A 12,603-nucleotide genomic window follows, 5' to 3' on the forward strand; every position below is an offset into this window, starting at 1 on the left:
CATGGTTTTCTGTTCAAGTGGATCTAACTTATATATAAAACAATGTTGTTCGAACAATACATCAGCTTTCCAAAAGCTTTAATGAAATTCTTGTCATCGTAGAAGAGGCTACAAAAACAAAATGATCTAAACCATCGTCCCTCAAGGAGCTTACAGTCTATTAAGAAGATTCAGTACTTAAATGTCATAAAATATATTATTATATTAATGTATATTATTCATAATATACATTAATATTATAACAATAATTATAATACAACCATTGTATGAATATTATAATAAATATAATTATTATATAGTGGTAATCAATATATAGAATATAATATATAGATTATATATTAATATTATTATATTATTATAAATAATTAGGAGGAAGAAACTTTGATAACTAAAAGGGTCAACCCAGGCATCTTACTGGAAATGGTACCTAACCAGAACCTTAAAAGGAAGCATAAGTATTCTGAGAAACTGAATCGAGGTCTCTGAACCCTAAAGCAAAAAGCATGAGCAAAACCAGACTGATCTTGGCTAGAATGGCAAGCTAGATGGCCCAGTGGATGGAGAGTTGGACATGGAGTTGAGTTAGACCAGAGTTTGAATCTTGCCTCCATCACTTATTAGCGTGTGGTCCCAGGCAAGTCACTGAACCTCTTATCTTGTTTTTAAAGTGAGAAAGTTGAGCTCAGTGTCCTCTAAGGTGCCTTCCAACTTAAAATTCACAAAAAAAAAATAGGACTAAATGAAAATTGCTTGACCTGTGCCTAAGTTGGAGGAAGCATTTCATCCAAAGCACAATAGTCGAACTCCCTCAAAGGGAAGAACCAAGTACCAAAGGATAAAGCAGTTCATCTGAGAAGATAGCGACCCGCTCTTGGAACGGAACTCCTGCATTCCCAGGAAGTTTAGATCACCACTGTGGGTGGGCAGACGGGTGGCAGAGGAGGAAGAAAATGGAAATAATTGTCAAAGCTTGTTTTAAAAATTCTTGTTCTTAAGATGCTTCAATCTTGTCGCAAAGAACCAGATATTGTTTGTGAAGAAAGATTATGGTTGTGGAATTAATGTAAATTAATTATAGCATGTTATAACTTAATAGGCTCTAAGATATAATATTAGTAATTAATATAAATTAATAGGAAAAAATTAATAGACATGCCTGCCCAGAAAAAGAATGCTGGTGGGTGGTGGTTCTTGAATCATCTTGTGGTTTGAGACAAGCTGGTATTCAACTTGATTGTGTCTGTCTTGGGGTAATCTCCCACCGTCCTGGCAATCAACTTTCATGTGTAGTATTCACCATTAGTGAAAAGGGAGAGCTTCTGAGTGATGCAGACGGAATAGGTCTAGACTTGATTATTCACTTATTTAGTCATTCCAAAATCTATAGCTCATTTTTAGTCAAATTAGTTGTGACTTAACTTGAAATATAACATGAATAAATTAAAAAAAAACACACAGTGGTTTCAGAGAAAGTCACTGGAAGGAGCCTTTCTAGGGATTTCTCTGGAGGGCTCATCAGCTAACCATCTTTTTTGGTTAATTCTCAAGGTTCTGTCCTCTGATTCTTTATCCCTGTCAGCTCTTACCCTTCATTTTTTTTTTTTTTAAATCTTTATCTTCTCTCTTGGAAACAGTAATGAGTATCCGTTCCAAGGCAAAAAGTGATGAGGGCTAGACAATTGAGGTTAAGTGACTTGCCCAGGGTCACACAGATATAAGTATCTGAAGCCATATTTGAACCCAGAACTATCCTACAATCCACTGAGCCATCTAACTGTTCCTCACCCTTCATTTGGAGGGGGGAATTCCTTATTTCTTCCCAAACTTGTGGCACCGCTAAGCCCAGCAACTCCTGGTTGCTCTAAGTTCCCCTTGTTGCTAATTAGCTGAGAGACTGAATAACTTAATCAGCGAGTAATTGAGTGGAACCCTTTTTACCACCCCAAATTATGACATATTCAGTGTTGTTTCCCCCATCCGTGTGTAAGAATCCTGCCCAGGTAGGAAACTCACAATGACACCAGCCCTGGTGATTCATTTAAGGAAATGCCTGCTGCGATTGCTCCTCTCGTGGCAGATTTACTGGGTAAAGCAAGCCACTGGCGGTTCCCTTTTTACCTGTTGTGTGGGTCTCGCCCTCTGTCTTGCTGAGCATTCAGTAACTGTTCTCTGATTAATGTTAGTTTTATATTCTGATTTTGGGTGCAGACTCAGAAATGTCAGTGCTGCTGAGAACTCCCGTTTACCACTGAGGAATCTCTCTCCCCTGCCACAGATCAGCAAGTCTGGCAAACTTTTACTTAGTTGTAGAAAGTTGGATTCGTGCAGGTCATATAACCAGTATGTGGCAGAGGCAAGACTTGAACTTGCCTCTTGCTTGGTGGAGTTTTAAGGGTTTAAGGAAAGAGACAGAAAAAGGGAGAAAGAGGGAAAGAGAATGAATTTGTTTTTCATTCTTCTTCCTCTCTTGTCTCTTTCCTTCCTCTCCTAGTCTCCCAAAGGGTCCCAAAAACATTTTAGGGGGTCGTAAGGTCTACTCATGGAAGAGATTTCATTTGCTTTTATTGATTTGAAAACAATTAAGGAAGTACTATTGACAAGATCTGTTTTGGGAAGCCATGGTTGGTTCTGGTTTTAAGAGAAGCTGGAGTGAAGGTAGATAATGAAGGATTCCTTTTCTTAAGCCATCAAATTGAGTTGGCAAAAGACGTTTTGGCATCATCCCATCTGTATCTGAGAGTGGCCCTTCCTCTCTGTATCTGAGAGTGGCCCTTCCTCTTTGATAATCCCTCAGCCCTATTGGTGATGCATTATTGCTCATCAGGGGGTGGGGCTTTTTGGCTCAAAATGTAGAAGTATCCACAACGTGGCTCTCTGGTACCTGATAGGGTGGGAACCAGAAGCTGAAGTAACGCAAATTATAGGGTGTTACTCATTTTGGCTTAGGAGCCTAAGTGTGAGCATTTTCTAAATAGTTACCTAGGGTGAGAGGGTGACATTGTCTTTTGCCTCCTTGGGAACCTCGGTGAACCTCGGCTTAGAAAATTAAATCTAGGAAATGATATGTATTTTGGTTGTGGTTTTAATAATGCTTCTCACACAGACGATTGCTTTCATCCCAAGCATTTTCTCGGGGCTAGTCTCTCAGAGGGGGGAAAACCCCCTTAAAATAAAGCAAGGCAAGTCAAAAACTTAAATGATGCCAACATACGGGCTTGGTATTTTGATTCAAGAAGGTTCAGCTGGCGTCTGGTGAGTTAAGAGTGATTGCCTTCGATTATTATTAAAAAAAGCAAATGGTGTCCAACCGTAGAGAGACCCTGGGAGACTTCCATATGCTTTCAAGTCTGGTTTTTACCTGGTAATTTCCCACGCAGCAGGTTGAGCCCCATTCTTTAGCTGGGATAGATTTTTAAGCCAAAATGCTTGTCAGGACATACACCAATAAGATCGAGCCTGGGGTTCAGCACAGGCTGTTTCTGTTTGCACTCCTAGGAAAAAAAATGTAGAACAGTAAAAAATAGAATGAATGTTTCAACGAGAAGGAATGTCAGTTTCTCTCTTCCTCTCCCATATTTTGATAGTGTCTTTAGGTTGGTTGCCCGTCTGGATATGAAGAATGGAATTCCCATTTTACTCCTCAATTTCTGCTCTTGCTGAGCGGTGTCTGTTCTTACCTGCCCTGGCCTGCCATCGGGCGCCTATGAACTCCTACAAACCAGGGCAGATTCTACCAGCTCATGACTGGTTCTCTAAGAAGGCCTTGGACCATTTTACTACAGATTTTTGTGGTTTTGTGTCTGCCTTACAAAACCAAATTTAATTTAGGTCATCCTTTCCTTCTTGTCTCCTAGTAGCAGCATTAGTAGAATGCAGGAATAACCTCAGTAGAAGCAGCCACCAACACTGTCCATTATGTAGTTTTACTATGGAGATAGCTCAGTGGTCCAATGGATAGGGTGCTAAACCTGGCATCAGGAAAGCCTGAGTTCAAATCTGGCCTCACCCTTTTCTACCAGTGTGACCCTAGGCAAGTCACTTAACTGTTGATTGCCAGACAAAAGGATCCACTGGAGAAAGACATGGTAGATCACTCTAGTATCTTTGCCAAGAAAATCCCATGGACCGCTATGGTGCATGGGGTCATGAAGAGCAAGACATGGCTGAACAGCCATAACCATAATTGACATTCTGCCTCTAACATTTTCCTTAAATTTAATTTAATTAATTAATTAAGAATAATTTTCCATGGTTACAAGATTCATGTTCTTTCCCTTCCTTCCCCCACCTCCTCCTGTAGCCGACGCACAATTCCCCTGGGTTTTATATGTGTCATTGATCAAGATCTATTTCCATATTATTGATATTTGCACTTGGGTGATTGCCTCTAACATTTAGTAATGTGTGACCTCTAGGGAAGAAATTAGATTTCTCTAACAAAGACCATTTAAAAAATGATATTAATGCACATCTCACAGATCTTGGGAAACTAAGACATGCAACAAATAGAACACTGGGTTTGGAATCAAGCATACTCCTCTTCTGAGTTCAAATCTGACCTCAGATATTTACTAGTTGAGCGACCCTGGGCAAGTCACTAACCCTCTTTGCCTCAGTTTCCTCATCTGTAAAATGAGCTAGAAAAGGGAATGGCGTCGCCAAACTCCAGCATCTTTGCCAAGAAAACCCCAAACGAGGTCATGAAGAGTTGGAAACAACAACGTTTTACAAAACTCTTTCCTCATGACACTTCAATAATGTATGTGTATTGTTATCCCCATTTTAGAGATTTTGACAATGAGTTCCTGAGAGGGTAAAAGAATTGTTGAGAAATATAGGCATAATATTTGGAGCAGGCATTTTTGCTTACTTATTTCTTCTTGGATGTGAAATTCTGCTTAACATTGCTTTGTGCTTGGAGCAGTCCTTTTCTGTTGTAAAGATGCTACTTAAATCGCAGAGCTTTGGGTTGTTTTTTTTTTTTTTTTTTTTTAAGATACTCTTAGGAATGAAAGTTAGGTGGGACCTTAGAAATTAGCAGTCTCTACCCTCTTGTGGGAAAACAGAGACCCAGAGAAATAGTCTTGTTCCATGTTGCACAGATCACAATCAGCAAATATGAGAGCTGAACGCAAATGCCTTGACTCTAGACCACTATTGGCATATATGAATATAGCTCGGGGCAGCTAGGTGGCACGATGGATGGAGTGTCAGGTTGGAGTCAGGAAGACTCGTTTTGTTGAATTCAAATCTGGTCTCAGGGATATAACTAGTGACCCTGGATAAATCACTTAACCTTGTTGGCCTCAGTTTCCTCATCTGTAAAATGAGCTGGAGAAGGAAATGGCCAAGAAAATATCAAACGGGGTCATAAAGAGTCAGACTTAATGGAAACGACTGAGCGACAACCACAGTATATCTTGTGATTGTGGAAAATAATCTGTAAATCCTCACATATAAAAATCTTTACAACATATGAGATTAGTTAGCATAGTTCTTGGCACAGAGAGAGAACTTAATAAAAGCTTATAGCCTGGCAAAATTCCACTTTAAAAACTTAATTGCTGATAGAAATTTTGTTTGGTCAAGCCTGACACAAGCATATTCCTTGATGAAAATGAAATGGCCTCTACAGAGAGGCAGCATTAAGGAGACAGAGGATATCGGAATCATAAGAATCTTGCATCTTATGCTTAAGAATTGAGCATAATTAATGGGACTGAGGAGTAGTTAAGTGACTCAGTAGATAGAGAGCTAGACCTAGAGACGGGAGGTCTTGGGTTCAAGTCTAGTCTCAGATACTTTCTAGTTGTGTGACCCTGTGCAATTTATTTAACTCCCATTAGCCCTTGCCTTTTTCTACTCTTCTGCCTTGGAACCAATACACAGGATTGATTCTAAGATGGAAGGTAAGGATAAAAAAAATGGAATCATGGGACCATGGTAAAAAAAACAATTGTGAACCTCAATCTATTCATCTCTACAATGCAGATAATTAGCCCAATAGTATTTCTATTACAGGGTGATTGCAAGGAGTCAAACGAGGCGATGCTCTACAAATGTTGAAGCCTTATGCAGATGTCATAAGTGCCATTAGTTGTGGGTATTATTGGTGTTCTCATTATTATTCCTAGTATCACTGCACTGGATCATGGCTTCATATTATTACTGCTGCTTTGGAAGTTAGGATCAAAAAAAGAATTTGTTACTTATCCCCATTTTACCTTTGAAAAAGTCAAAAGTCCTGACTCTGAGGTTTTCTCATTTTCCATTCCACCCTTAGTCATAGGAAGGACACAACCATTATTTTTAGAAATTAAGAGAATATAAAAATGAAGACGGGAACTGTCTTTGGGATGGGACAGCATTTTCTCCTAGAACAACTTCTTCTAAGAGGAAGTAGGCTCTCCTATGAAGTGAACCCGTGCGGACTTTTATGACCCTTCCTAATTTTGCTGTTCACATAAATTCTCTAAGTAATTCTGTCAAATCATTTGACATCTGAAAGTCTGATATTTTGAGGAGACAGAAAGACTAACATATAAACCCAACTGTATCTCCACCCTGGAAAATAATTAATGCTTGGAGACTCATGTTTTAGGAACTTTACTTGGAGTCAAGAATACCTCCATTCAAATCCTGCCTTTTTTTTTTTTTGAAGTGTGTACAAAAGAATTGTACGATTCACATATATATTTTATATACAATATATATCTCTTTCTTCTCAAGGCTGAACAAACTCCAACAAAACAAAACAAACTCAAAAGCTGATTCAAAAGAGAAAAGTTTTGCTTTTTTCCCCTCTTCTCTTCAATATTCAATATTCAATATTCAAAATCAATCAATGGTATTCAACAACAGTATTTTTTTTAAAAGACAAAACAAAGCCTATCAGAGTTTTTACTAACTTGGGCCTTTTTCCACTACTATGTCCTAGAGCCTTATGGCCATAGGATTTGAGAGATAAGAAAATTGAGGTGAGTTCGTGTGATTTCCACAAAGTCACATAAGTTTCAGCGGGCGGAACGAACATTTCTTTTATACCCTTCTTCTCGTTGATGACCCAGCGACGTCACTGCCTTGGGTTCCTTTCCAAAGATGGCAGCTCACCACACCATCCCAGTTCTTTGACCCATATGGCTCTCTGCACTGTCTTTCCATCATTTTCCCACAAAGTGTTCCCTTGACAATTCCTTGGATACCCATAAGGCATGAAGACTAGTTTTTCTCTATTATCCTTCATTTTCTCTTTTCCCATCACAGTTCCCTTTTGCTATATTGAGTCCACAAGGCCTGATTGGTAATATGTTGTCACCCGTTTATGCTCTGGGAAGGCATCAATCTAATGTGGATTCTGTGTGTGTGTGTGTGTGTGTTGGGGAAGGAGTGCATTCTTTAATTGGTACAGATAACATTCATATACAATTTTATCCCCGATATCTTTCCTCCAAATCATGCTAGCATGGGGCAACCGCAACTAGGTGGTTCAGTGGATTGAGAGCCAGGCTTGGAAACAGGAGGTCCTGGGTTCAAATATGGCCCTAGACACATCCTAGCTGTGTGACTCTGGGCTAGTACTTGAACTCAGTTGCCTTGCCTTTACCCCTCTTCTGCCTTGGAATGAATGCTTAGTATTGATTCTAATGTAGAAGGTAAGAGTTTATTTTGACAAAAAAAAAAACCAAAAAAAAACCATACTAGCCCCTGATAGTAACTAGAAAAAGTGGCATCTTCTTATGGACTTAAAAAATACTTCCCTTCCTTGCTTTTGTGACCATTAACTGAGTTCCTTAATAAGAACTAAAAGCACTGGCGGGTTTTCACATGCTTTTCATGTATTAACTCATTTGATCCTCACAACACCCCCAGGAGGTAGGTATTATTTGTCTCCCCATTTATAAATGAAATAACCCATACCCAGAGAGGAGGTTAAGTAACTCACTCTTGGCCCCATAAATAGTGAATAAATGAGGCAGGATTTAGACTTGGGTTTTACAGACTCCGAGACTAGCGCTCTTTTTACTTTATCACCTAGGTACTTTTTCCATAGAGTTCCTGTAGTATCTTGCTGATATCTGATTTTTTAAATTATGTAATTATATTTTCTTATGCATACTTATATACAATTATATTTTTAATCATATTTCTACAATTTAATATTTAACATGATATTATATGGAATGTATATATTATGTAACTGATTCTAATAGAAATTTGATTATTTAAGATCTTTTAGCAATGTCCATGGGAAAAGAATTTATTGGTTTTCTGGCTTGCCGTTTAGAGATGGGAAACATCTCACATGATCCAGTTTACTGAGCTTCTTGCAGAAGACCCTCTGGGATAACTCACCCCTGGTAGCTATCAGATTTGGGGCTTTTCTTTTTACTTTGGAAAATGTACTTTCTCTTCCCCATAAAGGAAAAACTCCATGCTTGTGACCTGCAATACTTGTCCTTTAAAAATCTCCATTCCCAAGAGCAGTTAAACTGGAACACTGTTTTATTTCATTTATTTTTAAGAATAAGAGTGTTGGGCTCTAAGCATGGTTCTTAGGTGCTGGATAGAGCATAAAATTAGACACAGTCCCTTCCTACCATTGAAATCCATTAAATTCCATCCTAACATGGGTGGAACAAGTGTGAAAATGGTTATTTTGCTAAGCTAGAGGAAAACTCCCTTCTAAACAGGAAGAGCCAGAAGACTCACGCCACTGTGACATATAAATGCATTTATTCCTTTGCCCTATAACACTCCCTTTATTTCAGGAGTCCATTAAGTTGGTTTGTTTCAGTGGTTCCCAAACTTTTTTTGCCCTACTGCCCCCTTTCCAGAAAAAATATTACTTAGCCCCCTGGAAATTAATTTTAAAAAATGTTAATAACAATTAATAGGAAAGATAAATGCACCTGTTGACATCACCACCCCCCTGGATCACTGCAGCACCCACCAGGGGGCAGTGGCGCCCACTTTGGGAGTCACTGGTTTGTTTTATTTTTAAATTTTACATTCAAATTTTAGCTTTTTACATTTTTTTTATTTTTTATTCTGATTTTTAATCAGAAGTGCCTGGCATTCCTGTGAGTGTCACTCAGAAGTCATTCCTTGGGCAGCAGCTAAATGCTAAGAGCATCAATGGATGGAGCTCAAGACCTAGAGACAGGAGGTCCTGGGTTCAAATCTGGATTCAGACACTTCTTAGTTATGTAACCTCTAAACAAGTCACTTAACTCCCGTTGTCCAGCCTCTATCACTTTTCTGCTTTGGAGCCAATACACGATATTGATACTAAGACAGAAGGTAAGGGTTTAAAAAAAGGCATTCTTTAGTCTCTAAAGTTTAAAATGACTTAGAGAGAGAGAGAGAAGAGTGAGTGTGTGTGTGTGTGTGTGTGTGTTATGCTTAATATTGATTATATGTACAGTGGACACAATACCTGACATATAGCAGGTGCTTAATAAATGTTGATTTTGCTCTCATAGGAAACTGTTGTCTAATCTTGCTTAGGACACTTTCTTGCTATGTGACAGTGAGGAATTCGTTTAACATTTCTGAGCCTCAGCTTCCTAATCTATAAAATGGGAACAGTTATTGTCAAGGGCTGTAAATTAAGAGGAAGACTTCCACAGTTAGTGGACAGGGTTTCCACCATGGGAGAATTTCACAGCAATGGCGATCACAGATTGGAATTCTTTCTTTCTCATTTTCTTCCCCCAAGGAGGAAAAATCCAAACAAAAATAAATGGAGAGACCTATGACAGGGTTGTTGAGAAGCTCGAATGAAATAATATGCAAAAACGCTCTTTCAACTTTAATATGCTGTGCAAATGTCACCTGGTCTGTTTCCTGATCCCTGATGGCAGAGGTTGAGTTTCTCCATCTCACAAATCAAAGTTCCATTTCATCACTTTGTCTTTTGTCATCTAAATTCGTGGAAGGCATTCCCACAGTTTTAAATGTATTTAAGTCATGAGAACTTCAGCTTCACAAAGAAAAGAAATAAATATTGAGGTCACCCAGTAGTGCAAAGCCCAGTTTTGGGAACACAAAGACTTGTCCAACGTGGGACCCTGAAGAGCTCCTTAGGCTAGTTTAGTAGCAACATGCCAAGGGGCCGTGTAGTCTCTGTAGAACAATGCGGTAGTATATTACTAACCCTGATACTTAGCTTGATTAGGGGGTGCTCTGTGAATATGCCTGCAATAAAATACTTAAGAAATCATGAATCACAAAGCCCCATTAACCATGCAGGCAAACTTGCTCTAAATCACTTCCATCACTAAAGGCAGAGAAATTCTAGGTCATCAAGAATGAACCATGGACTGGTGAAGAAAATGGGACCCTCGGACAATTCCTAGCACATAGTAGGTACATAGTACATAGTAGGCATAAATAAACAAGTGCTTGTTGAATGAAATGACTGTTGACGCATCCAGTCACAGAATTTGGATAAGATTAAATTTTTAAAAGTTACACAATAGCTGTTTTCAAAGACTACACTAAAAATCCAGATTGCTCACAGTACATGATTCAGGTAATGTTTAATCCTATTTGATTAGAAACCTATGTATAGACATTGTCTAGTTGGTCCTTGGAAGGTCATATTCTATGATTTTTATTTTGGGATGATTTCAGTTGTAATTGTTAGAAATGTTATCATTATTGCCATCAACCTAGTAAATTAATCACTTATGTGCTTGCCGTAATTATGGCATCCCAAGACAGGGAGGCTGAAAATTAAAAGGAAAAAACCATTTTTGACTTAGAGAGAGAGAGAAAGAGAGGGGGGGAGGGACGGAGGGAGAGGGAGAGGATAGAGTGTTCTAGTTCTTTCTGTCAGTTTGTATAATAGTTTAAATCCTTGTAATTCATTTTAGCATATTGATTGCTAACTCCAATACATATTTAGTACCCAAAGTTCTGAGTTCATGGGTCTTTGAGGCTGAACCTCAAAGACTGAACAGCATTGGAACAGATTCCTATTTTACCTAGAATTGGTTTACCAGTTCTTTCCATCATGTTTTATATTTGTTGACCTTGGGCAAGTAATTTTTCCAAACCTTAGTTTCCTAATTTATAGCAATGAGGGAGCTGGACAAGGTGACCTCTAATTTCCCTGCATGAAATTAAAAAAAAAAACTACATCTTATTATTTTTGCTATCCCTTGAAGTTGGTGTTAGAAGATGACTTCAAGTCTAGTGTTAATCACTTATTAGATATGTTAAACCATGGTCTTTGCTTCTTCATCTGTAAAATCTATACTTTCTCTACTTACTTCACAGGGTTCAAAGGATTTAGAGTTAGAAGAAACCTCAAAGGTCATTAAGTCCAATCCCATTATTTTATAGCAGAGGAAACTGAGGCTCATCGAGATTAAGTGACTTGATCATGCTTTCATAGGCAGAAAGTGTCAGAGGTGGGATTTGAACCTGCCAACTCTAAATGTTGTGGGGTTTATGCTGGGTAAATGTTAGAGTATTCTGTAAATGTGGGCGATTAGAAATTCAGTGTGCCAAAGATCTCTTCATGAGAATGAATGTGTTAGATGCCTACCATGTTATTAGACGTTGGGCATACAAAGTTAAAGTGGAGCAGTTCTGCTTACATTTAGTTTGAGGAGACTAAAACATATATATCCAAATTTGTTATTGCTCAGTTGTTCAATTGTGTCTGACTCTTTATGATCCCATGACCATAGCTATCCATGGGGATTTCTTAGGAAGGATACTGGAATGGTTTGCCATTTTTTTTCTCCAGTTGATCTTTCATATACAATAAATAAAGGAAATTGGAGGTGGAGGTTGGAGAACATACTAACAGTTGGATGAATCAGGAAAAGGATCTACAATTTTGGTCCAGGTTCTCCCTCTATCAATCCAGATTGCCANTATATATATATATATATATATATATGTATGTATGTATAAAAATTGGATTTATCTTGCCTTTTCATCTAGTTCAGTGATTCCCAAAGTGGGCACTACTACCCCCTGGTGGGTGCTGCAGCGATCCAGGGAAGAGGTGATGGCCACAGGTGCATTTATCTTTCCTATTAATTGCTATTAAAATTTAAAAAAAATTAATTTCCAGGGGGCTAAGTAATATTTTTTCTGGAAAGGGGGCGGTAGGGCAAAAAAGTTTGGGAACCACTGATCTAGATTATAAGCTTTTTGAGGGTAAGGACTATATCTTTTTTGTTCCTTTGTTTGAGGATCTGCACTAGTGGCATCAGACCCAAATAGAAATGGAGGTCACCAATCCATACATAAGTATCTCTGTTGACCGAATGTTGATTTAGTTTTAGAATAGGAATTATCTATATTTTGTTTAATTTTTCTTTTGATAAATATTTTTCAATTGTATTTTAATATGATTCATGCCATCTTAGGAGTGTTGTAGCCATTGACATTTCTGAATAGCAGCTGTAGTTTCATGGGTACCAGTTGTCTAGCACTTGGACCACTTCCTTTATGATGATATGTTGGATGTGTTTTCATAACTCATTTCTCGTGTGAAGGAAATTTTGAAAAGGTCATTATTGAAAATATATTGCAACAGAGCAGCTAGGTAGCCCAGTAGAGAATTCCAGTCCTGGAGACAGG

At 38.3% G+C, this 12,603-nt stretch overlaps 2 protein-coding genes across 2 annotated transcripts in view; one reads left to right on the forward strand and one right to left on the reverse strand.

The window, feature by feature from the left end:
* Nucleotides 1–3,422, reverse strand: part of GPR87 (G protein-coupled receptor 87) — a 5,305-nt gene extending 1,883 nt beyond the window's left edge. The window contains exon 1 of the mRNA XM_044670854.1: nucleotides 3,359–3,422. Within this exon, the coding sequence (XP_044526789.1) occupies nucleotides 3,359–3,392 (34 nt within the window). The 5' untranslated portion in view covers nucleotides 3,393–3,422. The remainder of the gene's footprint in view (nucleotides 1–3,358) is intronic.
* Nucleotides 1–12,603, forward strand: part of MED12L (mediator complex subunit 12L) — a 386,104-nt gene that overhangs the window by 227,200 nt on the left and 146,301 nt on the right. The window lies entirely within an intron of this gene.

The sequence above is a fragment of the Gracilinanus agilis genome, chromosome 3, assembly GCF_016433145.1.
Source record: "Gracilinanus agilis isolate LMUSP501 chromosome 3, AgileGrace, whole genome shotgun sequence".
Classification (NCBI taxonomy): domain Eukaryota; kingdom Metazoa; phylum Chordata; class Mammalia; order Didelphimorphia; family Didelphidae; genus Gracilinanus; species Gracilinanus agilis.